The sequence below is a fragment of the Chiroxiphia lanceolata genome, chromosome 5 (genome assembly GCF_009829145.1).
Source record: "Chiroxiphia lanceolata isolate bChiLan1 chromosome 5, bChiLan1.pri, whole genome shotgun sequence".
Lineage (NCBI taxonomy): Eukaryota > Metazoa > Chordata > Aves > Passeriformes > Pipridae > Chiroxiphia > Chiroxiphia lanceolata.
The window spans coordinates 2,248,404-2,276,233 of NC_045641.1; the positions used below are offsets into that span (position 1 = coordinate 2,248,404).

Consider the following 27,830-nt stretch of genomic DNA (forward strand, 5'->3'; position numbering starts at 1 on the left):
TGTCTGGCTCGGAGCGAATAAACACATCAGCTAAAATTTCACACCCGTGTCATGGGGAAGAAATGGATCTGTGGAGAGATGGACATTTGCAGTGGGTAGCCAGTAAAACAGTCAGTAAAACAGTCAGTAAAACAGCAGGCAGTGTGGTTTGGGTGATGAAGCCACAGCCGTGTGAAGGGAAGGGATGATGGCACTGACGGGATGGGGATCGTGTCAGCGGTGTTGGGAATTCTGGGGATTGTTTGCTTTCAAAAGGGTGACAGTCACAGCTCTGGCCCTGGTGGGTTAATTATGGGCTGAACAGTCTCTGGTGATTTCACTAAATCACAAAACTCCCAAACAGGCACCCCCAGGAACTGCAGCTCTGCCTGAGTTTAACATAAAGCTGGGCCTAACATAAACTGGCAGCTGGAGAGAAACTGGGGTGCTGTAGGTTGTCTTCCAGGGATTTTGGTCTAGAGATGAAATACAGGAGTCCCAGGAACCTGTGCTTCTGTGCCAAGATTCACTTCATCTCAGTAGAAGAGAAAATAGGGGCTTGTGAAATAAAGCTTTGCTTGTTTTTTACGAGAAGTAATAATTAAAATTCTGCTGAAGAAACGGCTTCGTGCTTTCAAGGCATTTGTAATTTCTCGTGTAAAATGTGTTAATCATTCTGTGAAATGTGAATCACAGGATGGTTTGGGTTGGAAGGGAACTGAAACTTCATCTTGTTCCACCTCCTGCCATGGGCAGGGACACCTTCCACTATCCCAGGTTGCTCCAGGCTGCCCTTGGACACTTCCAGGGATCCAGGAGCAACCACAGCTTCTCTGGGAAATCCATTTCAGCCCCTCCCCACCCTCCCAGACAGCAATTCCTTCCCAATATCCCATCTAACCCTGCCCTCTGGCACTGGGAAGCCATTCCCTGTGTCCTGTCCCTCCAGGCCTTGTCCCCAGTCCCTCTCCAGTTCTCCTGGAGCCCCTTTAGGCCCTGCAAGGGGCTCTCAGCTCTCCCTGGAGCCTTCTCTTCTCCAGGGGAACATTCCCAACTCTCCCAGCCTGTTTCCATAGGAAATCACATCCCATTGCCCACAATTTCCGAGTTCTTGGCAGCCAGAAGATCCCAGGGCAGAGGCTGAAATGAAAAGTCCATCGGTGTCTCATCCCTGTCCTTCACTGTCTGGACACACTCTGGTCCCTTTGATGAGCATCTTCTTCCAGATCCAGGGATATCAATGGAGGAAATGAAAGGCTTCAGCAGCTCCTCAGGTTTTCCCTGTTGGAGGTGAGTGTCCCTCACCAACTGGCCAAGTAGCCATTCATGGAAATACTTCCCTGGTTTTCTTTGGGAAGCATCTCTTTGCTGGAACAGTTGAATGGTGTGAGTTAAAGCCGTTCCCTCGCCGCTGGATTCACGTGGACGACCCCGGGAGCGTTGTCAGTGGGATCAGCAACCTCTCCAGGGGGAGCAGCTGCACCTGGAAGATGATGTTGGATCTCATTGGACCCAAATTAATTTAAATCTCTTGGAATGATTAGTTACTTTGTGGGCAGCCCAGCCTGGAACATTCTCTAAGCCTTTCCAATATTAACTCCAGATTCCGGGGTCTAATCACTTTTTTAATAAAGGGGAACTCGGAGGCTGGAAAAGCAGGGTGGTTTGATTTTGTGGGGCTAATTAAAGAGCAGAGTGAGGAGGAATAATAAACATAAAGAATTGGTAGCTCCACTGAACCACCAAAGCTCCCCTTCCTCTGTGTTCCTCTGCAAGGCACTGCCAAGAGATTTTGTGAGGATTGATTAAAATAGTTTGAAATAAGGCACTGTCTACAGAAGTTCAAAGTAATTGGTATAAGTACTTTTATTAATAAAGAGAGTTTCCATAGAATGGATTCTATCTCCAGGGCTCTCAAAGGGCTTTTACAAGTTAAATATATAATTAAGTACATTATCTCATGCTATTCACAGAAATAGGTTTTTTTTTTTTCCTTGTGGTAGGACACAGCAGCAATTTATGGTGTGAAGATTCATGTGAAATTTTGCTGTTAAATGAGACCAATACAGTCCTTGCATTGTTGAAATTCAGTGTGCTGTGACTGAGTGCCAGATAGAACAGAAAGAGCAAGACCAGGATAAGCTCAGTCTAAAATGAATCAGGCAAGGCAGGGCTTGCTTTCAGAGCAGAGGGCTTTGAATTAACATCCATTATGGTCTCAGCTTTGTCTGGGGCTTTAATGACTTTTAATCAAGGATTTAGCTATATCTGAAGTAGGGATTGTCAGCCTGTTGCTTTTTACTTTAATACTGCCCATATTTTTGTGTTACATCTGATCTGGTTTAGCAGCCAGAGTTTATTTGGGACCAGCTTTGTGCAGAAGCACAAAATACTGAGCAGAGTCCTTGTGCAGCCACAAAATCCTTAACGTGGAGTTCTTGGAAATGAGCAGAGCAGCACCTGACAGGGGATGAAGTGGGATCTGGGGCTGCTCCTGGCACTGAGCTGAGGCTAAATCAGAGGGCTGGAAAGTGGAATTCCCTCAAAAACCCCCTTCTCTGGCTCAAACTGCTCAAAAAACAAGTAGGATTGAGATGCAAGTGGGTATTTTGGTACAAAACCCCACAAAGATGCATTATCTTTTTAGCCCACAGAATAAATAATAATAATAATAATAATAATAATAATAATAATAATAATAATAATAATAATAAATTTTTAGGAGCTCTATACAAGCATTTTTTTTGGAGTTGAAAGCCATAATAACAGGTTTTGGAATAGACTGATTGGGTTCTTTTTCTATGTTGCCTCTTTGGTCACGTGTCTCAGTGGCTTTTCCCTCTTTTGTCCATCCTGGGGGTGACAGATTTTTATGGTAAAGACCACGAGTGGTGGCCCCTGTCCTTCTCCCAACCTGTCTGTCCTGCCTTGGACTTCAGGATCTTCTTGGTGACCTCAAGACCTTTCTCTTGGTGACCAACAAACCCTACAGGAGAAATGCAGTTGGTTGATGCCAAGTCTCTTTTCCTCAGAAACTTTGACCTCAGGAGCAAAAGTCTATTTAAAACAGGACACATTTTGTATTTCTACGCTGAAATTTCTTGGAAACTGTTTCTAGTTTTAAAGCTTTTGTTCTGCAGCTTGAAGATTTTAGTGCTCTCCAAGCCTCCAGCTTTTGGTTGTTGTGACTCCACCTGTTGTCACAACACCCACTGGCTCAGGAGGAGTTTGGAAGTGCAGGGATGTGGTTTCCATGTGTGACCTTCTCACGTGGCTGATCCAATCCCTGAGTGCACTGATGAGGGGAGGAAATTCAGATTTCTCTTTATTGGGGGAATTGTGTTGTGCTGGAGGAAATGAGGAGGTGGTTGTACACTGAGTATCCGAGTGGGAGGTTGTTACTACAGGTAGTACCTGTAGGGAGACAGTAAGAAAGATGGAGAGAGACTGTTTGCAAGAGCCTGGAGTGACAGGACAAGGGGGAATGGCTTTAAACTGGCAGGGAGTAGGTTTAGAGGGGATACTGGGGAGGAATTCCTGGCTGGGAGGGTGGGGAGGCCCTGGCCCAGGTTGCCCAGAGAAGCTGTGGCTGCCCCTGGATCCCTGGAAGTGTCCAAGGCCAGGTTGGATCCTGGAGCAACCTGGGCTAGTGGAAGGTGTCTCTGCCCATGGCAGGAGATGGAACTGGATGTTCTTTAAGGTCCCTTCCAACCCAAACCATTCCATGATTGTGTAAGTTGTTACTGGAGATAAACCTGGGAGTGGCACTGCAGTGTTTGAGGGACATGGGCTGAGGACAGTGGGATGAGGTTCACCAAGGCCAATGTCAGGTCCTACCCTTGGGTCACAACAACCCCCTGCAGCTCCAGGCTGGGCCAGAGGGGCTGGAAAGCTGGAAAAGGCCCTGGGGGTGCTGGGGAGAGCGGCTGGACATGAGCCCAGGGGGGCAGGAGGCCAATGGCCCCTGGATTGGATCAGGAATAGTGTGTCCAGCAGGAGCAGGGGAGGGATTGTTCCCTGTGCTGGGACCTGGGGAGGCCCCCCCTGGAATGCTGGGGGCAGTTCTGGGCCCCTGAGACAGGAGAGACACGGAGGGGCTGGAGCGTGTGCAGGGAAGGGAAGGGAGCTGGGAAGGGTCTGGAGAATTCCTGAGGGAGCTGGGGGGGCTCAGCCTGGAGCAAAGGAGGCTCAGGGGGGACCTTCTGGCTCTGCTGCTCCCTGACAGGAGTGGGGAGCCAGGGAGGAGGTTGGACTCTGCTCCAGGGAACAAAGGACAGGAGGAGAGGGAACGACCTCAAGCTGTGCCAGGGGAGGGTCAGGTTGGACATCAGGAAGAATTTCTTCCTGGAAAGCGTTGTCCAGCCCAGGGTAGTGGTGGAGTCCCCATTCCTGGAGGGATTTCAAATCCCTGTGGATGTGGCACTTGGGGCCATGGGTCAGTGGTGGCCTTGGCAGGGCTGGGAATGGTTGGACTTGGTGATCTTGGAGAGCTTTTCCAACCTTAATGATTCTGTGGTTCTCCGACTGTTATTCTGAGGCTTTGATCTAAAATCCTGTTTAAAATAACACTTAGAGAGGTACATTTTTAATCAAGGAATGGCCTTCAGAAAGATCTACTTCCAGATTGATAAATAGAATAAAATAAATTGGCACTGACATATAAAGATGAAAAAAAGGGTGTTTTATCTGTGTTTTCTATGACCTGCCTTGGACACTTCATGGTTTTGAACGTTGCCTTTCATGTACTAGATGGTGTTTTTCTCTTTGAGAGCAGCCAAATTTAATTCACTTCGAGAATGAAATGTATTTTAGTTCAGAGCTCAGAGTTATTTCTAGGTGTGAATAACTGCAGGTTCTTGAAATAATATTGGAAATATTAGGTACGAGATAGAGATTTGACATGTATGCTAATGGCCATGACACATTTCTTAGTGGGGATGTATTTACAGATGGATAATTTATTTTTAAGTTGTCCTTTTTTATGAGATAGAATTCAAATACTGAAAAGAAGTAAAATTATTGATTTTTAGGATTTTATGCTGCTATAAGCAAGATATACTAGTATCAGTCTGGCCTCACAGGAGGTGAAAAAGAGGATATTTTTCTAAAGCTGGTTAGTGAACAAAACATGGATATTCTGTGTAAATACATCTGGTTTTACTTGTGATTTTTAAGAGTAAAACCTGAATTTTCCACCTTTTCCATGTCACGGATTTTTTCCCCCTGACTTCCTCTGTAAGTCCATTCACTTTGGGATCCCCCATGTGGCAATTCCCTGCAGTGCAGCGACATTCCTGCTTTCCTCTCCAGAATTCTTCCACCAATATATTTAGTCAGAGAAGGCTTTGAGGGGGAATAAACTGACAAGCTTTGAGAGAAAAATATTTCAGAAAGAAAATCGAGATTTGTTTTAAAATTTATTTTTCCTATTAGTTGGTTTTTATTTCTTTCTCTGCTCTGAATTTATTTTCAAGCTGATGGGCGTGCTAATAAGCAAAATAGAAACCCCTGTATTCAGTCAGAAGAAAGATTTAAAAATAGAGATATTTTAGCAATTCTCGATTTTTTTTAATGTAGTTTTTCCTTTGGAAATTCAAGTTGAGTGTGATAAAAACAGAGTGAACATGACAGACTAATGACATGTTAAGAAAAGAGGATTTTTAACAATATTTTATTTTGGGGGTATTTTTTTGAAGAGCTCTCCATGGATACCAGTTTATTTTGTGTGGAGATCTTTTTTCTCACACATGGAAATCACAAAATTACCTAAAACTGCCTTTTTTTTTCAGCCTTGTTGAGGTTGAGGACGATGTTTTCTCCACAGAATTTCCTCTGTCTCTTTACTTTCCTCCACGACACGTAACAGCAATTTAATTTTAGGAGGTGGTTTTGTTGCCATCAGCTGGTTTTTTTTCCCCTCAGCAAAGTTAATATTAAGGGCTGCAGTTAATAATCAGAATTTCTTAGAGGAAACTCCACCGTAACCTCGGACTGGGGAGAGCTGATGGAGCTCAGATAGGGAGTAATTTTGGAGAATGAGCTTCAGCAAACTGAGCTTTTCCGTCCCTAATCACAACTGCTGTTTTTAATTTCCCTTTCCATGACCTTCTGGGGGGGTTTGAGTGTAATCCCTGTACCAGTTGTCTGTGTGGAAGAGAAGGATTTAACACCAAGTTCTGTGTTTTGGAGCGAAAAGAGATGAATTCTTGTTTTCTTGTTGTGTCTGACTCCTCACTGCCTTTTGTCCATCGGGTCTGGGAGACTTTCATGGACACAAATGGAAAATATAGGTGAGAAGGGGAGGAAGATTTCATCAAAACTTGGTTTGATTTCATGGATTCACGGAAAGATTTGGGTTGGAAGGGACCTTAAAGCTCATCCAGTTCCAACCCCGACACCTTCCACTCTCCCAGGTTGCTCCAAGCCCCATCCAACCTGGCCTTGGACACTTCCAGGGATCCAAGGGCAGCCACAGCTTCTCTGGGCAACCTGAAGAAAGAATTTCATCCTGTGATTTTGAAGATTTTTGTGTGACCTGTGGAATTTAGGTATGGACCCGACTAGAGCATTTATGAAGCAGAAAGAATAAATGGAGGGTATTTGCATATTATAGTATTCACATATTGCACATCTCAAGTTGGAATGTGGGTGGGAAAAGTGTGGAAGACCTTTAATATGTGGGTGAGCCCCCAGGCTGAGGTTGGGAAGGCACCAGGCTGCCCGTGTGGGCTTCCTCATTCAATATTTATGGCTCCTAATGCACAGTTAGGGATTTTCCCCCTGACATCTTCATTAACTGGAATGTTTTCCAAGCTCCACTTGCCCTGCCAGCACTGGGACAGAGGATGGGGCTGAAGGCACAGTTGGAAGTGCCCAGGGGGTTTCTTAAGCAACTCAAATCTTTCCGTGAATCCATGAAATCAAACCAAGTTTTGATGAAATCTTCCCCCCCTTCTCACCTATATTTTCCATTTGTGTCCATGAAAGTCTCCCAGACCCGGTGGACAAAAGGTAGTGAGGAGTCAGACACAACCAGAAAACAAGAATTCATCTCTTTTCGCTCCAAAATACAGAAGTTGGTGTTAAGTCCTTATCTCCCACATGGACAACTGGTACAGGGATTACACCCAAACCCCCCCAGAAGGTCATGGAAAGGGAAATTAAAGACAGGAGTTGTGATTAGGGACAGAAAGCTCAGTTTGCTGAAGCTCATTCTCCAAAATTATTCCCTATCTGAGCTCCATCAGCTCTCCCCAGTTTGAGGTTACAGTGGAGTTTCCCCTAAGAAATTCTGATTATTAACTGCAGCCCTTAAGTGGCAGATTTCTTTCCCTGGAGGGTGATGGAGCACTGGAACAGGCTGAGGATGTGGAGTCTCCTCCAGGGATCCTCGAAGCCCCCCTGGATGTGACCCTGTTTTAGCAGGGGCTTGGACCAGGTGATCACCACATGATCTCCAGTCTCTTCCAACCCCAACCATTGTGTGGTCCTGGGAAAACTCTCCTTACCTTCCCAAATCTCTGTCACTGGCACAGTTGGGAGAAACTCTTCACTAAATTCCATTTCCAGAGGTTCTTGCTGATTCCCACCTGCACTTCTCCCAGGAGCACCAACCTTCAGTGAGTCAACACAGCTTGAGCAGAGGAGCTGCTTCTCCTCCTTGGAAGTGCTCTGGGCTTTCCTGGAGAGCACAGCTGTGCTCACAAAATGACATTTAAACTCATCTACTGGGCGCAACCCTCGGGAAGGGCTTAGTCTGGAAACCACCAAATTCTGTCTTCTGCCTACAGTGTAAACCTGAGGATTTTATAATGTTCCAGATGAGGAAAAGCTCTAAGTTGGATATTGGGAAGAAGTTCTTGGCTGGGAGGGTGGGGAGGCCCTGGCATAGATTGCCCAGAGAAGCTGTGGCTGCCCCTGGATCCTTGGAAGTGTCCAAGGCCAGGTTGGAGCAACCTGGACTAGTGGAAGGTGTCCCTGGCCATGGCAGGGGTGGGACTGGATGATCTTTAAGGTCCCTTCCAACCCAGACCATTGTATGATAAGTAAACCCTGTGCTACAACTAAGCCTGATATAATTTATATTTTGTTCTCTCTCTGGTTGTTTTGGGATTCTGCTATAAAAGGTGATTCTTTTTCATAGTGGAACTAAAGGGAGAACATGTGCCCAGCTGATAATTTTGGACCAAATGCTGACCTTCTGTGATCAGATATAATTTATTGACTAAGCTTGTTGTAGTTGAACAGAGTTTTTAACTCCTGCTCGCGGGCAGGAGCTCACTGGTGATGTTTTCTGCTACAGAAGGGAGTTATTACAGAATTAGTGAGCAGTGCTGAGTTCCAAAGTTGCAGATTTCCAGAAATATTTTAAACCTGACTTATAAAAGCAAAAAAAATCTTGAACTACTCCTGAAGACACCAACTTTTCCCAGGCTGGGTTGCTGTTGTCATTTTGAGTTTCTGTCGTAGGGCTCAGCACTTTGGTGTGGGTTGAGGAACAGCTGGTGCTTTAAAGTGCCTCAGCCCTTGACTGCTCAGAGTGACTAATTTTTGGAGGGGGATGCTTTTCCAGGGGTGGCTGCTGGAGCAGATCACCCCAAATTGCTCATTATTTGGTTTCTTTGATAAATAAACCCTGAACTTGAGGCTGGGGGTGTTGAGCACAGCTTGGTGTGCTCAAGTCTGCTCCTGGCTGGTAGCAGAGTCAGCTGAGGCTCTGAAAAGACTCTGCAACATCCTTTTAAAAGGTCTTTTTTCCTAGATCTGCAGGTGTTAAGAATTAAATTGTCACCTGCAGTTTGCCTGTGAGCAATTGAGACCTTGGAACTCTTTCCTGGAGTCACGGAATCATTAAGGTCGTGGAATGACAGAATAGCTGGGGTTGGGTGGGACCTCTGGAGATCATCCAGTTCCAACCCCTCTGGGAAAGCAGGCTCAGCTAAAGGAGGTTGCTTTTCCTTAAAAATTTCGTTGTAGAATCACAGAATCCTGGAATGGTTTGGGTTGGAAGGGACCTTAAAGACCAACCAGTCCCACCCCCTGCTGTGGGCAGGGACACTTCCCACTATCCAAGCTTGCTCCAAGTCCTGCCCTTGGACACTTCTAGGGATAGTCTTAATAAAAATTCCAAGCTAACAAACAAAACCCCTCCAAAAAACAAACTGTATTTTGATTTACAGTATTTTTCTTGGCTTTTGAAGATCTTCACACGTTTGTCACAAAGATACAACTTGAAGCTCCTGGAAACACAAAGTCCGAGGTGCCCTGAGGTTGAATTATCACCATAATTTGATTTTAATTCCCATTACCTGCATTGTGCATTTCTGTGCCTGGCAAATAATTATGAAATAGTCTCGTGTCAGTTTGTCTTTCTGGAAATAGAGACTGGAATAGGGAGGGATGAATCTGAAGTTCACCCTGCTGCACTAACAGGTGGAAAAATGAACCTCTCGCCTTTTGATTTTTAATTTTCCAACATAAAAGTTCCTGCTACTGTGTCTGGATCGATTTGCTGCTCTGATCACAGTGGCACTGGAGCCAGGGACAGAAGGACACAGGTAAAAAAAAAAAATAAAATAAATTTTAATGTGCTTTGCTCCTCCCAAATCACTGTGTAGTGATTAAAAGGAATTTTGGGGCAAAAAGATCTTCCATTTGGAAAAAAAAAAGATCTGAGAGGGTGAGGGAGAGGTGTAGAAAATTCTAATTTTTATTGGTTTCTCACCCTCTGAGTCTCCTAAACACTTTCAATCCGTGGAGGGCTCTGCCCTGCTTTCATTTCTTAGAGATGATTCTCATTTGAAGGTGTCATTTGGCTTTTTCTGTTACGCTGCAGATCAAAGGTGCCACAGGTTCAGCCCAAATGTTCAGCAGCTCTTTCTCTTTCCAGTCCTGGACCTGAAAGTAATGGGATTAAGTTAATTTGTTCCTGGCTTAGATCCCTCTCAAGTCATGTGGTGCTTGGAGAGGTTTTGTTGAGTGTTTTCCCTTTTTTTATTCTTACATTTTTGATATTTGCGGTTAAAAATGTACTCCGGGCTTCTTAAAAAAAATAATAAATAAATAAATAAAATACTTCTGGTTTATTTAAAGCAGAGGGAAAAAAAAAAAGCTGTGCTTGCAAGAATCACTGAAAACTATTAAATAAGGAGCGTTTTTGACTTGGTTGTTTGACATAATGTAGCTTTTAGGAGGGAGTTTTGGGTCTGTGATTTTGGAAAGGAGGATCCCTCCAACTTTGGCTTGGAAACCTGAAGTTGATTTTTGAGGTGTCCTGTCCTGGTGGTGGCCTTTAAATCGTTTTTCCTGGGGCTTATAAAGAGCTCAGTGTTTTGGGGAGAAGGCAGAGTGGAGCCAGGGTTTATGAGGACGAGTTCTATTGATTCCATGCCCTGTAATTCCAGAGTGCCTGCATTAGCCAGGAGCGCTGGGAATGGTTTAAAAATGAATGGAGAGATCCTCCCTCTCCACTGGGCTCCTGATATGATATCGTTAATAGGCAGGTCATTAAATTTTGTAGAATTTAATATTTAGAACAGTGGGTAAAGCTTATGGACATAATTTCTCTTTTCAATCTAAATTTCCTTGCCATTATGGTTTTATGACTGTCTAAACCTCAGTGATAAGATAATACAAATTATTAACCTTATTCCGTTTAACTCAGGCTCTTAGATGTTTTTATGCCTTTTTATCCAGAGGTTTTTTTTTTTTAATACCAAGGCAATCTTTGAATTGCTTACAAGAGTAATTATGAATTTCTGAGCATTCCACATCTTTTTTTATTTTTTTTTCTCCCTGCCTCTGAAAATATTAGAAATCATTTTACTTCAGACACGGGGGAGGAAAAACAGCAGCGGGATTGTATCTTCCCCTTCACACTGTGGGTGCATCTTAATTTAAGAAAATCCATCAATATCTTACAAGGGGAGGGAAAAAAAAATCCACCAGAAAAGAGGAAAACTCCCAGCTGGCCCTTCCTCCAGGTGGAATTTGGGGTGTGCTTTGATAAATCAGGCTCTCAAACCGTAGTTTGGGATTTAGTCACCGGTGTCCTTCGGTGTCCAGCCGCCCTCAGCTGGAATTTCCTGCTGGCATTGTCACCATCTCTCCTTGATTCGGTGCTTTTTGGTGCTTTCCCTTGGGGTCATAGCAAAAATCTTTATTTTTAAAGCTTTTGTAGACCGAAAAAAGTTGTTCTTCTCTCTTTGGGTCCATCCTTGAGGGAATCAGTGGGGGAGGTTTCCTGGCCCACCTCGTGCAGTTCACTATTTAATTTATAAAATAACATTCTGCTTCTTTCCCAATTCCACGTTTGTGTCCAAAGCTGAGCTTTGAGCTGAGCTGGGTGAGATATGGAAGGAGAAGCCTCTTCCCTGAATTCCCAAATCCCACTGTGCTGCTCTTCCTTGGGCAGTTCTGTTAGTAACACAGGCCTTGGTTTCATCCCTATGGAAATGGGAGATTCTCCAGCCTGAGCTCTGGTTCCTCCAGCAGCAGTTGGGAGTTCCTTCTCAGTTCCTTCTCCTTCCCAGTCCCTTCCCTGACTTCCTTTGGATAAATCCATGTTCAGGGAGAAGTCAACCTCCTCCTTCCACCTCCTCACCCCTCATCAAACTTCTCCACCCTTGGCAGCTTTTGGTAGAGGGTTATACCAACCTTCCACATTTTATTGCCTTCAATTTTTCCCATTTATTTCCATTTATTTCTATTTTTTTTTATTTTTATCTCTTAATTTATCACAGCCTTGATCTGAGCACGAATCTTGATCTAATTCATATAAGCCTGGAGCAGGAGATGAGCTGTGCCTGGGGTTTTATAAAGCCAGCCCTGCTACCCCAGCTCTGCTAAAATGCCTTTTTTTATTGTAAATCTGTCTGTGAACAGACAGAGGAATAAAATATTTTATGACAGTTATTCCTTCCATAAACATTAGACAGAAAAACTCAATTATACACAGGGAATATCAGGATTAAATCTCAAAAGACCCTGATGTACCTGTGCTTACACCCCCCAATCTGCTATTTTATACTATTTTATACTGTTTTATACCACTTCTATACCCTTATCCTGAGCCTCCAACTACAAGGATGGATCTTTGTCTCTCTTGTCTTCTGATTTTTCTTTTCTGTTGTGCAAAAAAAAAAAAAAAAAAAGGCTTTTAAAATCCTGTTGTCACTTTGGAGCAGTTGAGGCTTTGAAATGTTTTTGGGAGCTGAACAAAGGGAAGATTAGTCAAATATTCGGGCTCTTTGATACTCCCTGTTACATTTAAAACAAACAAACAAACAAAAACACTGTAAAAGGATCAACGTTTAGTTTTGGGTCCCGCTGAATTCACTGGTGGGTTTGGAGTTTGGTAGAGAGTCAAGTGCATATATATAACATATAAAACTGTATAAATGTCATATATAAATGTATAAACACAAAAATATCTACCCACAAGTGTGAAGTGGGTAGATATTTTTGGGAAAAAAAAAAACCCTGCGTGCCCAAAGCAGGAATATTTGCTCTCCAGCTGTAGATTTTGGTGTAATTAGGAATTCCAAATCCCTGCCTGGGTTCCTTATGCCCCTTGGCCACAGCTTTAATTTGGGCATTCTGAATGTTAAATATGGCCAAGAAATTATATATATTTATGAGATCATATATTTGGTTTGAATAGGTAGATTCCAGTCTGAGAAATACTCACTTTAAATCTCAATTTTTCCTGGGTTTAGGATGATGTTTTGTGTTGGTTTTAAGTGTTGGTCGATGCAGCAGCTCTGTTTATTTGCACTTTGGTTGCTTTGGCACAGCTTTAGAAAAAATAAAGCCCATGTTCCTCTAAACTTATTCTATTGTAGTGAACCCTTACAGCTAAAAATTCATGGAAAACTGGCTTTTTTTTTTTTTTATTAATCCTTAATTGACTCGGGTTGGCTCTGAGGAGATGGGAGGTTATTTCCTCATCATTAAGGGAAAAATACTGCTGGCTGCCTGCTACGGATTAAAGTTTCATAAAAGCAAACAAGGCTCTCTTGAATTTGACTTTATGGGAGCTGAATTTATGCACCTGCAGTGAGATTCCATCCAAAGCAGATTCCTGCCTCCAGCTTCCCTTTGGGAATGGCTCCGAGCCGGGGCCGTAAATCACCGGCAGCGGCGACGGGGGTGATCCCACCACGGTCGCCTTGTCGGGATTTCTGTGCCCAAATCCATTGGAATTTGGGCATGGAAATCTCTGGGCCTCGTTGGTTGAGCCTGGGAAGTGGGAATGTGGCAGAGTTTAATGGTGCTCCATAGAATAAAGAGGGAAAAACAGGCATTTCCTGAGCCGGCCTGGTGTGGTTGGGAAGGGAAATTGGGAGTTAACGGCGCTCCAAGGGCACTGGAGCCAGGCTGGGAGAGCTGGGAATGTTCCCCTGGAGAAGAGAAGGCTCCAGGGAGAGCTGAGAGCCCCTTGCAGGGCCTAAAGGGGCTCCAGGAGAGCTGGAGAGGGACTGGGGACAAGGCCTGGAGGGACAGGACACAGGGAATGACTTCCCAGTGCCAGAGGGTTTGATGGGATACTGGGAAGGAATTACTGACTGGGAGGGTGAGGAAGGGTTGAAATGGAATTCCCAGAGAAGCTGTGGCTGCCCCTGGATCCCTGGAAGTGTCCAAGGCCAGGTTGGATCAACCTGGAATAGTGGAAGGTTTCCCTGCCCGTGGCAGGGGGTGGAACAAGAGGATCCTTTATGTCCCTTCCAACCCAAACCATTCCATGATTCTAAATGCACCAGAAGATGCCTGTGAGTATCTTCTCACATATGAATAATTTTAATCTCATTTTGGGTGGTCAGAGATTGCTACACAACAAAGTTTGTTCTAAGAAAACTGGGATCTCTGTTGGAAAACCAGTTTTTTAGCCTCCTTGTCCCTGGCCATGTGTATCCATGTTAAATAAAGGCAGAGTGTCAGTGCAGTTTGAATTGCTGTTACCCTGCAGGCAGATGTGATATCTTGCAGACTGTGGCAAGACAATTAAATGTAATTATAGCTATATATAAAATATGTATCATAAAAATTATTCTTGTTTCCTGCGGTGCAAAAAAAAATGATTTTTTTTTTTTATTTTGACATTTCCTTTTTAAATCTCTTAACCCACATTGTCTTTGTTACTCCTCTAGACTCAAAATTCTGAAAAAAGAAAATCTCTTTAGAGGGACCTGGAAGGGACCTTAAAGTTCATCCAGTCCCACCCCCTGCCATGGGCAGGGACACCTTCCACTAGCCCACGTTGCTCCAACCTGACCATGGACACTTCCAGGGATCCAGGGGCAACCACAGCTTCTCTGGGCAACCTGTGCCAGGGCCTTCCCATCCTCCCAGCCAGGAATTCCTTCAATCCCTACTCCGGGTTTTTTTCCCCCCCCTTCTTTGCAGAGCCACATCTTGTTTAATAACCTGAAAGCTCAGCGGGGTGTCGTGTACTCTGCATTATCAGGGCTGAATAAACATTTTATTGGATCCTTTCCCCTATTTATGATCAGTCATGTTTCGTTCTGCGGGGTTGTTTTTTTTTAAGGACAGAGCAAAGCTGTAACTCTTGGATCGTTCCTGAATTAACCTAATTTCAACAATTCCTCGCTGTTCCCAATTTCACCCAAATACCACTGACATTACTTAGGCAAACAGTCGGTGTTTCTCCCCACGTTTAGAAAATTAAGCCTTAATTCTCCCGGTGGGTAGAGGAGCCTGTAGTGCATGACAAATAGATTTTAGGGCTCGCAGTAAAAATCCACTTCAGGAGTCCAGGGGAGAGCTTTGCTTTCCAGCACTCGGAATGTTGGGCAGCACAAAAAAAGACGGTGTAAAATTGCCATGTTTTAGCAACTCCCAGAAGAGGTGGTTTGGTTTGGGTTTTTTTTTTCCCCCCCTTATTATAGAAGTACTTGGCAGCTTGTATTTTCCTGTAGCATCCTATTGACTGGGATGAAACCTTTTTTTCTGGAAAGCGCTTTGAAGTGTTTGCTTTCGCTTCCAGACTCTCTCACCCACAAGGTGAAAATGTTCATGGGAAAATAAGAGTATTCCTTAAGAAGCTGTGTGGGTTGTGGATTCTCCGGGCACTGTACAGGCAGTACAGACTCCTGACATCCCCCCCAAAAAAAGGAAAATTAAAGGAAATAAATATTTTTGGAGGTTGAAGTGAGAGCACAACTCATCCTCCTGCAGCCCAGGATGGTGTTTCCTCAGTTTTGGGGTCAGGTGGTTGGAGATGCAGTAAAGGGTTCCATGGATTTCCTTGAGCCAGAAGCTCTTGGCACTGCAGCTCCTTAAAACTGTCTTTTCCTTAAAACTGTGGGCAAATAAAAAGGGAATTTCAGGATATAATCCTGGTGACTGAGAACATTTGTATCTCTAGAAGTTAAAATACCAGGTAGCTCAAGTTCCTCTTAGTTGTTGTTGTATCTTTCTACTATTTACAGTTAAATTGGAGTTGTGGAATCCCAGAAAGGTTTGGGTTGGAAGGGACCTTAAGAGTCATCTCATTCCACCCCCCTACCATGGGCAGGGACACCTTCCACTAGCCCAGGTTGCTCCAAGCCCTGTCCAACCTGGACTTGGACACTTCCAGGGATCCAGGGGCAGCCACAGCTTCTCTGGGAAATCCATTCCAGCCCCTCCCCACCCTCCCAGACAGCAATTCCTTCCCCATATCCCACCTAACCCTACCCTCTGGCACTGGGAAGCCATTCCCTGTGTCCTGTCCCTCCATCCCTTGTCCCCAGTCCCTCTCCAGCTCTCCTGGAGCCCCTTTAGGCCCTGCAAGGGGCTCTCAGCTCTCCCTGGAGCCTTCTCTTCTCCAGGGGAACATTCCCAGCTCTCCCAGCCTGGCTCCAGAGCAGAGGGGCTCCAGCCCTGGGAGCAGCTCTGTGGCCTCCTCTGGACTCTCTCCAGCAGCTCCACGTCCTTCAGGAATGTTGTTCCCAGGGCTGGAGGCAGCTCTGCAGGGTGTCCCCTGATTCCTCCTGACCCTTGATATCTGTTCAAGCAGCTGAGGGGTTGTAGCAGAGTGTGAGTTCCAGCCGGGACAGTTTTAGTGGGTTTACGTTTATTTGGGAAGGTGAAAAGCAGAGGAAAAGTGTTTTAGGGAAGGGAAGGGAGAGGCTCGAGGAGCCTTCGGTGGTGGTTTCCTTTGGCAAACCCAGAGCATGGATTCCCTGTGCTTCTCAAAGTGCTCCTCAGCACTTTTTCCTCTTCTTCAAGCTGGAAATTGTGCTTTTTGCTGCCTGGATTTCTCAGGGTTGGGAACAATGAGGCTGATGGTGGGAATTTGCTGAGCAGGGCCACTCTGCAGCCTCTCCTGCTGCACAAGTCGTTGCACCAGTTCAGCATTCGGGTTCCTGCCTCAGCACTATTTAAATTTCCTCATTAGCTATTTTTTTTTTGTTCCCTGCTGATTGGACATTTTGCTTTGTTTTATATTTTGAGTTTCATTTCCCCTCAGTTCCTTCCACTGTGTAGCTGTTACCACACCCCAAAGGAGAGGGCAGTTCTGCACAAAGAGCCCTTGAAACTCTTGGTTTGAAGATCTTTGTCATCCCACACAAATTGTCATCCTGAATGATAAAAAAAAAGGTGGCAAGGCTGATTTTAGGCTTTTTTTTTTTTTCTTTTCTTGGTTATGGAAATAAAACAGCACAGGAATTGACTGGAAGAGGCTGAAATTTTGGCCTCAAATGAGGGTTTTTCTCATCCACTACAAGAAATAAAGCAGTTCCTCAGAGGTGTTTTGTGACACAGAGATGGGACAAAAAGGAGTTGCCTTTTATGACCTCCACAATATTATATTATGGAATATAATCTAGCCGTGACAGACTTCAACACATTTAATTGTTATCAGAATGAGGAGCTTTACAGCCCCCAAAGGAATCCTTAGGGGTGGAATTGTGACGTTTTCAGATGCAAACACCTCAACTTTTGGGGTTTTTGCTGAGCGATTGGCTTCACTGATAACTTGTGGCAGCGAGTTCTGCAGGTTAATTATGCATTTAATTGGTTTCAAATTTGTTGCTTTTCAATTTCACTGTTCACTGAATATTTCCTGGGTCTTGTATTATGAGAAGGAGTAAATAAGAGAGCCTGGCTCACCTTCTCTGAACATTTAATTAGTTTGTGTCCCTCTCTCGTGTACACAGAGCACTTCTCGTGGCTTTGGGCTTTATGGATCTCCAGCTTCTTTCTTCTCTGAAGCTTTTTGCTGTGGTGACCAGAATATAAAATATACAGAGAGTGACCAGAGCTCTGGGGGTTTTATTTATATCAAATAATGTGGTCTCAGCGTGGTGCCTTCTCCTCTTGCCCCTTCTCTTCATAAATCTCCTGCTTTTATTTGCCTCTTGTAACACCCGGGACGAGTTTTCCTGCAGGAATATCAAGTCTTTTCTCTGGGGCTTTAGAGGCAGAATAAAAACCTCAGAATCTAAAATTCAGAAGCTAAAAATCAGAATCTGAAATTCTTCCCGTGGCTGGTGCAGAATTTGGTTTCCAAGTTGTGTCATTTTCCATTCATCCTCATTGGATTCCACCTTGGAAGTGTCCAAGACCACGTTGGACAGGGCTTGGATCATCCTGGAGTAGTGGAAAGTTTCCCTGCCCATGGCAGGGGGTGGGACTGGATGGGCTTTGAGCATTTAATTTGATATTATTATCATCATCATCATCAATGTCATTATCATTATTATTATATTTTTATTCTTAGTGTAAGATGCTGTTGAATTTTTTTTTTGAATATTCTCTTAAACAGCTGTTTTATTCCTTCCAATTGGGACAAAAAACCTGATAGTAAAATACAGAGCCATGTTTTTGGAACAGTCTCTGCCCTGAAATGTTCAACCCTCTAAATGTCATGTCAGCAAATGCACATGACAAGGATGGCAGAGCGTGGAATGGGAATATTACACCAGTCCCTCTCTTAAATGTAATTCCTGCCTCCAATTTGTTAATTATATTCATAATTTCGAGGGTTTGTTTAGTTGCCCAGTCCCAAATTCCTGGCACACTCAGATAAATACCATCCAAACTGGGCAGGGCTTAAAAAAAAAACCCAACATATAAATTATTTTCATTATTCCAGTATGTCCTTTACAAAAAACCCAGGTGTTTCTTTTCCTCCCTGCCTTGTCTTAAATCTGCTTTTCCCGTCGACTTTAAAATATTTTCTGTGCTTGGAATGTTATTTCTCTGTGTTCAAATCATGCAAACACCAGCAGAGCTTGAAGTCTAATGATGTTAAACACTGCACAGCTGTGCAGTGACTTCAGGCTCTGCCCTGGAGGCTCCTGCAATAAATGAGAGGAGAAATAAAAGTGCAGTTGAGTGGAAGTTGGACACAGAAATCCAATGACACGCGTTACAGGATTATATGAAAGAAGGTGCTCCCCAATAATCAATGAATAAATCAATCCCAGCCCCTTTCAGAGCTGTTTTACTCAAGGTAGGAATTCTCTCGGGGGTTTGTCGTGGAATAAGTTGCTGAATCTTTTAAAGAAAATGCTGAAAGACCAGCATTGTGATTTGGTATTTAAAATAAAATGCAGAGAGCATTAAATCACTGTGTTCCTCCACGTGCTTCCTGCTGGTTTCCCCCCCCCCCACTTTCCCAAGGCTTTCGTGGATCTGAAGTTTGTATTTTATAGTTTAAAGAGTAACTGTGTGATATTAACTTATCACTTAAGATTTGTACACTTAGTTAAATATTTTAGAGGTGCAATGAAAAGGACTATGAACTGTCCTGTTATTTCCTTGTATTGGGTTTTCCAAGTGCTGGAAAGAAAGAAACAGAGCTAAAATTAATTAGGATAAAAGTTGTCTACCCTTGATTTACATGATATACATGTATATGATGATATATGTATATATTTGATACACATGACACACCAATTAGCTGGAATTACCATGTGAATTTTTTGTGTGTCTTGGTGAGAAAAAGTGGTTTGGGGAAAACTGTGGCATTCCCAAAAATGCCCAAAATGATGTTCCCATGGAAATGCTGGGGTTAAATCCCTGAATATTTCACTGTTAAGTCATGTACCCCATTTAAAAGACCAGCTCGTTTTTGAGTTATAACCTCTGTCTTAAATTTCCTGCTGTTTACATTTGTTTCATTATCAGTGGGGAAAATGGGAAATAGAATATTTTGATGTTCTATTAATAGAATGGGAATAAGAAAAATCTCTGTTTGGGAATAACGAGAAACAGAATGGCTGCATAATTTGGGACAGAATCAATGAGTTTTGATGGTTTGTTTGTCACTAAGTGGAAGAGTTCAGTTTTAGCAAGATCTAACTGCCAAAAAACACAGATAAAATTCCTTTAAGACAATAGATTCTCTGTAGTTTTTAAGTATTTTTTTAAGTAGTGCCTTCTTGAACACCCTAAAAAAAATGAAGCTGCTGCTTTTATTGCACCCTTCAAATTGAGAAACTCTTGGATGGAAAGCTTAGATTTCAAAAGTTGCTCTGTATATTCTCTGTCTTTTCTCATATTTGGATATGAGACACCTGAGGTGCAGGTTTCTTTTCACTGATGTGGTTTTGGATTTCAGTGGTGAACTTCTGGAATTTCCTATGTTTTCCTTTGGGTTTTTTACATGTGTTTTGTTTTAAAATGCGTCAAATATTGGCTCACAGTGCTCAGTAATAACTTTTATTTACCTTTCTGTTGTTTAATCAAGGAATTTCAAAGTAAAATCATCATTAGATCAATTCCGAGCACGGCAAAAAAAGGGCAAAAATATTTACGACTTAATGCAACAGCGGCGTAGCAACAGGGATGGAAGTAGAACATAGTCCTGAATCTGTTTATTGGCAGTTTTTTCCTGAATTTTACGGGATAATAATCCTCCTGCTCTGGTTTTATGGAGAGAAACCCACTCTGGCTCACACGGAGCAGTCTGCGCTGCTCTCGGTTTAGCGGGAAACGACGTGTTTGACATCTGAGTGAAACACCAGAAGCTGTCAGAGACGGTTACAGACAATATTTGAATCGCTACAAATACCTGGCAGCAGTACAGATAGTCCTGAAAGTGTTTGATCTTGGTTGAGTGAAAAGCATGGATAGAGTTTCGGGAACAAGTCGAGCCTCTCCGTCGTTCCCGTTGACGTGGATACGGATTCGTTCAGCGGCTCTTTTTCCCGTGGAATTGTGGCTGGATGGAAACAGGAAGCTTTTCTAATGAATAGAATGGTCGTGAGCGTGTTTTAGTTTTTATTTTCAAGCAAATGAAGTCTTCAGAGTCTGTTGTTTTGGAGCTGAACAGACCAGGTGGTTCGTTCCGGGAGGAGCAGAGTTTGGTGGGAAGCAGCAGCTCGTGTTGGACATGGACAGGTTGGACACAGGGCTTGGAGCAAGCTGGGATAGTGGAAGGTGTCCCTGCCCATGCAGGTGTTGGAACAGGATGATCTTTAAGGTCCCTTCCAACCCAAACCAGTCTGTGAATCCCTAATTGCTCATTTTGAGTTGCTTGGTGCAATTGTGGGGTTTTTCTGCCCTGTGTTTCAGGGTAGGATCATAAAATAAATCAGACTGGAAGGAACCCGCAGTCCTCTAAAGGGATGAGTGACTCAGAACTTCCCTCCTGCTGTTCCTGCTTCTCCTCCTGGAGCCCTGGCCCTACACAGAACCTGGGAGACCTTCCTGATGGAGAAGGCACAGCAGAGCTTGTTCCTTGTCCTTGCTGGGAGGTTTTCAAATCCCAACTGGAAGCGGCCTGGAGATACCAGGTGTGGCCTCTTAGTTGGCCCTGTCGCCTCTGAGGTCTCTTTGGGTCCCTCAGCTGTGTGTGCCTGTTCTCCTAAACCACCCACCTCCTCCTGCAGCTGTCCCACGTTTTGGAAGGGGCTGCCCAGGGAGGTTTGGAGTCCCCACCCCTGGAGGTGTCCAAGGAAGGCCTGGATGTGGCACTCAGTGCTCTGGGCTGGGGGACAAGGTGGACATTGGGCACAGGGGGGACTTGATGACCCTGGAGATCTTTTCCAACCTCAGTGATTCTGGGATTCTGTGATTTTCCTTATTCAGCTTTTTATTCTGACATATTAACAGAAACTCTTCTCGTTGAAGCAACAACATCAGTGAGCTTCTGTCTTGATGGAGGGTGACGTTCCCATGGATTTGGGTTGATATTCCTGTGTCTCATGTTGGAAACTGGAATCCATAACTCCTTTGTTTGGCACAATTTACATTTGGTTTTTTTTTCTCCTTTACTCTCTAACGAGATTTAGTAAATGAGGCTTCGCGTCACATGTTCCGTTAGATCCTTAACGTCCATAAATTCAATTGTTTCATTTTCTCCATTAGCCTCCTCTCAATGTGATCTTTTTTATCTGCGCTGCTCAGTCTTTTAGGACTTCATTATTTGGAGAAAATGTACTGTAGCACATTTAGTGGCAATTACAAAAGCTTGTTTTAATTACAGTTGTCAAAGAACACGTTTTACGCCGCGTTATTGTCGCTGCCGTTTCTAATTCGGAAAGAACCTCTACCTTTTTACAAGTGGAGATGAAAATTAACGTCCTTCTCTTCAAGTGATGTGTCCAGATGATTTTGTGTGGTTAGGAGTGATTTTGTGAATATTGAAGGCTTCAGAAAGGAATTCTTTGAGGGGGGGGAGGGGAGCAGCATATGTTCTTAAGAACGTCCATAAATTATCCCTGTTGCCTGTTTGGAATGATGCGTGGATTTGTATGTTGAAATAGAAGGTTAAAATATAAAAATGTGGCAATTCAACATATGTTAAGTGTGGAAATTGAGAATTATTTATTGAGACACTGCAGGAAGTGGGTGAAGAATGTAGGTTTGCTGACCATTGTTGTATTGATGAGGAACAAACCTTTTAAGTCTGATTTTATCCACATTCAAATGTGAGTGCACAAGGGTGAGTGTTGTCCACTGCAACAGGGTTTGTGGGCAGAATAATTTAATGGACATCAAATCCCTGGAAACATTCAAGGGAGAATGTTCTGAGCAACCTGATGCAGCTGAAGGTGTCGCTGCTCATTGCAGGGGGTCGGAGCAGGTGATTTTTAGGGTCGCCTCCAACCCAAACCCTTCTCTGAAAGGCTGAATAACTGTTTGACGACGGGACACTCACAGGCTGGACCCGAGTGACGTCGGTGTCAGTGAGTTCTGGGATTCACATCCAGCTCCAGCCTATGGATACGCTCATCCAGCAAACCTCACGTGGCAAAAGGGATGGAAAATCTCCAGCAACACGATGGAGAAGGATCCGTTTGGAGATCTGCTGTCCCGTGGTGCTGGGACATCTCACCCATCCCACCTTCCCAGCAGTTCTCCCACAGGATTGTGGTGCTTCTGGAGCTGCTGCCGCTTCCTTTCCCCCCTTAATCCATTGATCCTTCCTTCAAAGTCCGGGGGCCCGAGGCCTGCAGATATTCCAGGTGACCTTTCCCATGGCTGGATCCACGTTTCGTTTGGCAAATCCCCATCATCTCATAAACCCCTCGTGACAGGGGCTCTTCCAGCCCCCACACCCAATTCCAGGTCTCACTGGAAGCCTTGGATGTGCCTTGGGAGCCCTCGGTGTCCACTCACCCCATCCCCTGATGTTCTCGGTGGAGGAGACGACCATCAATCAGAGGACTTGGAGATAACTGGTGATAATTTATAAATTTAGTGTAAAACCAGACTCTTACTTGGAAGCAGGTCATTCTTTTCCCAGGAAAATGCAAACTGGACCCATCTCAGGGGTTTTCCACTGTAAATCTGGTGGATAATGGATTTGGAGCTCCGAGTCGGCACCGAGGGGCAACTGAAAACCTGGGACTGCTGAGTTTGAATTCTGCCTGCAAACTTATATTAAACTACCTCATAATGGCTTTTTATTTTTCTTTTTTTTCCTTAAATAATATCAATTTGTGGCTGCACACACCTGGAATCTCGTTGCATCCTGATAACCAGATTCCCTTATTTACATTTTACGATTAATTATTAAACACACATTTTTTTATGCTTATTTGCTCTGTTTTACCTTACAAGGGATAAAATAAATGTGCATTTGTTGTATCCAGTGTGAGGAGGGTTTGACTTCGTCCCTGCAGCCGGGAGCAAGGCCATTCCCAGGAATTTTATTGGAGATATCCATTTTTTCCAGCGATGGCACCTCATAGCAGAGCAGGGCCAAATCCAGCTCCTACTTTGGAAAACGAAACCCAGGTTGGCCTTTAAATCCTGATCCAACTTCCTTTTGATTCTGAAGAAGAAATTCAGAAGAATTTCGGAATTGAACTAATATTTGATGTTAGTGGTGTATTTTTGGGGTATGAAATTTGGGTGGTTTTGGGAAGATGGGCTGTGTCTCCTAGAAAACACCTAAATAAAGGCTTTTTTTATGAGAATTTCTTTGTGAAGAAGCAACAAACCAGTTCCAGTATCTCCTTTACACCTGAACAGCAGCGTTGAGCTAATTGAATATCCAGCTACTCTTAATTATTTTCTCACAGCTCATTGATATTCACCAGGATCTTATATCTGTGACCCCATAAATATAATATTGCTTTCCAGGTTTTTCTTTTTGGCACTGAATTCTCTCCTATTGGCATATTTATAGTCTCCTGTATAAATGAATAATTTTATTTATTACTTATTTATTTGAACTTTGCTGTGTCTGAGTTACTGTACAAGTGTCAGAGGTGGAAGAAACTCCTGTTTTCTGAGTTTCTTACCTGCCTACCAAATCTTCCAGTTACTTTCACAAGACAGGGACCCAAACCTTTGGATAAATAGATTATTTAGTATTCTTATAATGTAATATTTTTTTTTTTATCACTGATAGATCAGAGCAATGAGCAGCACGACTGGTAATTTTTTTCTTGACCCCTTTATATTTAGTGCAGTAAAATCTGGTTTGATCACTGGTTGTCCTGAGGGGCAGGGGACCAAACCCAAAAAACAACCTAAAAAACCCAACAAAGCTTCCGGGGCAAATCAAACTTTCCAGGGCAAAATCTTGCATTGGGATGAATACTCATGGAATAAACATTATATATTATTTTATATATGTATGTAATATATTATGTATATAATATATATGCATATATATTTTATATACATATATATATATCTATCTATATATAAAATATTCTCCTGCTCATAATATATAAATATATATAAATTTAGTGCTCAGATAGCATTAATTAATTACATCTATTTATCTTTTTTAATGGTGTTTGATCAGCAAGTGAGACACAGATGGGAGGAATTTAACCTGGAGGGTGAGGTTGGGGTTTGTCTCTTCCATCACCTCTGAGCCCTTGACCTGTTGCTTTTACACCCTCAACGCTTTTGTCCTTGTGATCCCTCAAGAATGGGATGAGGGAATTAATTCCTGATGCTCTGGCCTGGGTTTTGTTGCACCTTATTGCCTTCCCAGAGTCAGTTTTGCTGCTGCATTTCGGGCCAGCAATAGGTTTGTCTAAAAACACCGTGGAATTATGAGAACTGAAAACTGAGCACCGGGAAACATGAATTTTATGTTCTCTCCATTTACACCAAAGGAATGTCGTGGAGATCACAGAGATTTCAGGGATCAGGTGGTGGTTGGACAGAAAATATGTCCCAGTGCCTTGCAGTAGTTGATCAGATATGGGATGTTAGATATGGAATGTTAGATATGGAATGTTAGAGATGGAATATTAGATATTCTGGCACAGGGTGCCCAGAGAAGCTGTGGCTGCCCCTGGATCCCTGGAAGTGTCCAAAGCCAGGTTGGAGCAACCTGGGATAGTGGAAGGTGTCCCTGGTGGAATTTGATGATCTTTAAAGTCCCTTCCAACCCAAACCATTCCATGATCCTGTATTTGGGAGAGGATGGTTTTAGGACACGCGACCTGCGACAAATTTCCATCTGTTCCATAACTCCCAGGTCTGGGAGGTGATCAGGGATTATCCGTCAGGAGAAGCAAACCACGAGTGATCCAAAACATGAGAGTTTGGCTGTGGAATATTTAGTGCAATCAGCTTTGATAAAGCTGTAATTAGTGAGCCAAGGCTGATTAATTGGTGGTGGGTCAGGGCTGGAACATGAACGTGGGGTGGCAGCTTTGGTTCGGACAAGGTTTGGTTCATCCAAGAAAAATTAAATTAAATCGTATTTGTACTTACATTAAATAATTAAGTAATAAAAAATAGAATTTGGCTGTGCTTTTTGGACTGTTTTTGGTGAATTTGCATTAAAAAACCCCAACAATTTCCAGGTAGTAGCATTTTTCTGGATGACAGATGATGACGTGCATGTTTCGGGGTCTTCTCGTGCTCTTTCTGTTCACCGTGAGATATATAATGAATTTAATTTTAAATTTTCCATTTTTTTACATGCTTCAGGATATAGAAGTAAAGGTGAGTAGTTAAGGAAGGAACAACCGAAAATCCAAAGTTTTAATTGGATTTTAGCATTAATTGTGGACCTGGAATGTGTTTGAGTCGATCATTTAGTTGTTAAATGCTTCAGAGCTTGTTCAAACCCACTTCTCTGGTATTTTCACTGGAGAACTCAGAGCTTTGCATGTTTTTCTCTATGTGGGGGTTTTAATGTGTTTTTATAATTCCTAATGAGTCTCCTTAATACAAGATGTGGGGAAATTCTCCAGATGAAAAGCCAAAAACGTGTCAAATTGCTGGAAGCACCGTGTCTTAAGTGAACACCCAAGTTAGATTGGTGTCAAAAACATAAATATTCAGAATTATTCTGTATTATTTTAAGTTATTGGACATGGGAGTGATCCAGTGGTAAAGGATTCCAAGTTACTTTGTGGATATTTAACCGACTGAGGAGTTTCCAGAGGAATAATTATTAATTAAAAAAAAAAACCCAACACTTAGATGTACTTTTAGGCAGATATTGTTCTTTCCAAACATTCACATGCTTAGAATTAAGTTTCCCAAAGTTCACAAGGTGCATTCCAATAAAAAGAATTAAAAATCAGTCCCAGCCTCATCAGTTCTGTTTCTGTGACGTTCCCAAATCCATTTGGCCAAACTCTGGCACAGCTGTTGAGGAGGGAAGGGGGAAAAAAAAGCACAATAGCCAATATCTTTGATTCAGTTTTAACTTTCTGCTGCCTTTTTTTTTTTTTTTTAGGCCAGGCAACTGGAAGAGAAGGACAGGGAGCTGAAGAAACACGATGCCTACTACAAAGAGCAGCTGGCTCGACTCGAGGAGAGGGTAAAGCCTTTTATTTGCCATTTTATGAGGAGTTTTCTGGCCAGTTCTTTTGAAGGAGAGAAAGATTAAAACAGTGGCCAGAGGAGCTCTTTTTTTTTTGGTCTGAACTGCTTCTGTCTCTGGCTCAATATTGACAAGATGGGAGGTTTGATGGGGGGAATATTGTTTTCTTTGCCGAGTTCTCACATTTGCCGTGGGAGTTCGTCGGTCACAGGAATCACCTCCAGAAAAATGAAATCACGAGGTTATTTTCTACCAATGATGAAGGGCTTGTGGAAGTGAATAAATGTTCAGCAACCAGCCTTAAAATTCCTTGGGAAGTGTGGAAGGACAGAGGGAATTTCTGCTTTCCTTGGGTGGAGCTCGTAATCCCCCCAAAAGCCGTCAGGACGTAGCAAGTTTAGTGTTAATTCCAAATTTATAGCATGTTTAAAAAGCCCTTTTTCTCCCAGTAAACCTGGAATTCAAGTGCACAGAACACCCTGGCAGGCTGTGGGACGTGCTTTAACATATTGCTGTTCACACTCTGGTTCTTTATAGGGTGTTATTTTATAGGATCTTAATTTCAAATAATTGCTGCTGTCAGCGTTTGCCAGCTCCCAGGTTGGTTGTAACCTGAACACATTTCCCCCCCTATACCCCTCTACCTTCTTCTTGAGCTTATCTGTTGTTGATTAATTCGGATTTTTGGTTTGGAGGATGATTAACAAGATACATATTCATTTATGCAGCTTAGCAGGCTGGGAGAGACCCCCTTGTTTTTATGGATTAGGGAGAGGAGCATGTTGCATGAATTATCAGTGTGTATAATTGCTCTTAATGAATATTTTAAATAGAGGACATATCTGATACCATCTCAGTGCTTTGTCCTGCCTTTTTGAAGATGACATTAATGAAGTCCATGTTCTTGGCAATGAAAAAGAGTTTGAAAGGATGAGGGGAAATTAGTTTAATGGTTCTAAATCGGTGCATTATTTAAACAGCTACAGATTAAGATCTTTCACAACAAAACCCACAGAATACCTTCCTTATTCTGAATTAACTGGCTGGTTTTGGGGGGAAAGCACCTGCAGGTTCTCAGCCAAACTGGTGCCTTTTGGGGTGGTTGTACCTGTGCTCTTAGTGTGTGGTGCAAGTAAACCTGGAGAAATTCATGGCAAAGGGTGTGTGATAAACCAGGGATCTTTGAAAGCTTTTCCTTTTGCCTCCTGAAGGTCCTGTTCAGCAAATAAGGTTTTATTCTTAGTTATTTTTAATGTTAGAGCAGGTTGCTGGTGCAGGGCCTTCTCTTGCTGCTGAGAAGTGAAGACTTCCAGTGTGGAATCATGTTTTAACACGTGCATAAATATGTCATTGTGGTGTGCAAGGGGGATAAGGACCTTTAAATAACTTTATTTGAGTTCTCCTGGGGTGTCATCCCCCAAGTACTGTGAGATAGGTGAGCTCTGCCACCCCTTGCCCATCTGCTTGGGCTTAGAATTCTCCAGGGCCACAGCAGGTGGTTCAGAATTCCCTGTCTTACACCGTGGATGATGTTTTCTCTGTCTTCAGAGTGGAGCTTTTGTGATTCCAAGCCTTACCTTTACATTCTGACTTTTTATTTGTGAGCTAAAAAACCTCTACCTTGCGTTGTCATCTGGTTTGGTAT

General features: G+C 43.2%; 1 protein-coding gene across 6 annotated transcripts in view; it reads left to right on the top strand.

Annotated features, from left to right (window-relative positions):
- The window catches only part of CHCHD3 (coiled-coil-helix-coiled-coil-helix domain containing 3), a 146,275-nt gene that overhangs the window by 59,976 nt on the left and 58,469 nt on the right, over positions 1–27,830 (top strand). For 3 of the 6 annotated variants that reach the window (XM_032687301.1, XM_032687302.1, XM_032687303.1), the window contains exons 5-6: positions 25,342–25,356; positions 26,099–26,182. In XM_032687301.1, the coding sequence (XP_032543192.1) occupies positions 25,342–25,356; positions 26,099–26,182 (99 nt within the window). The remainder of the gene's footprint in view (positions 1–25,341; positions 25,357–26,098; positions 26,183–27,830) is intronic. The other 3 variants (XM_032687304.1, XM_032687305.1, XM_032687306.1) reach the window with 1 other exon arrangement.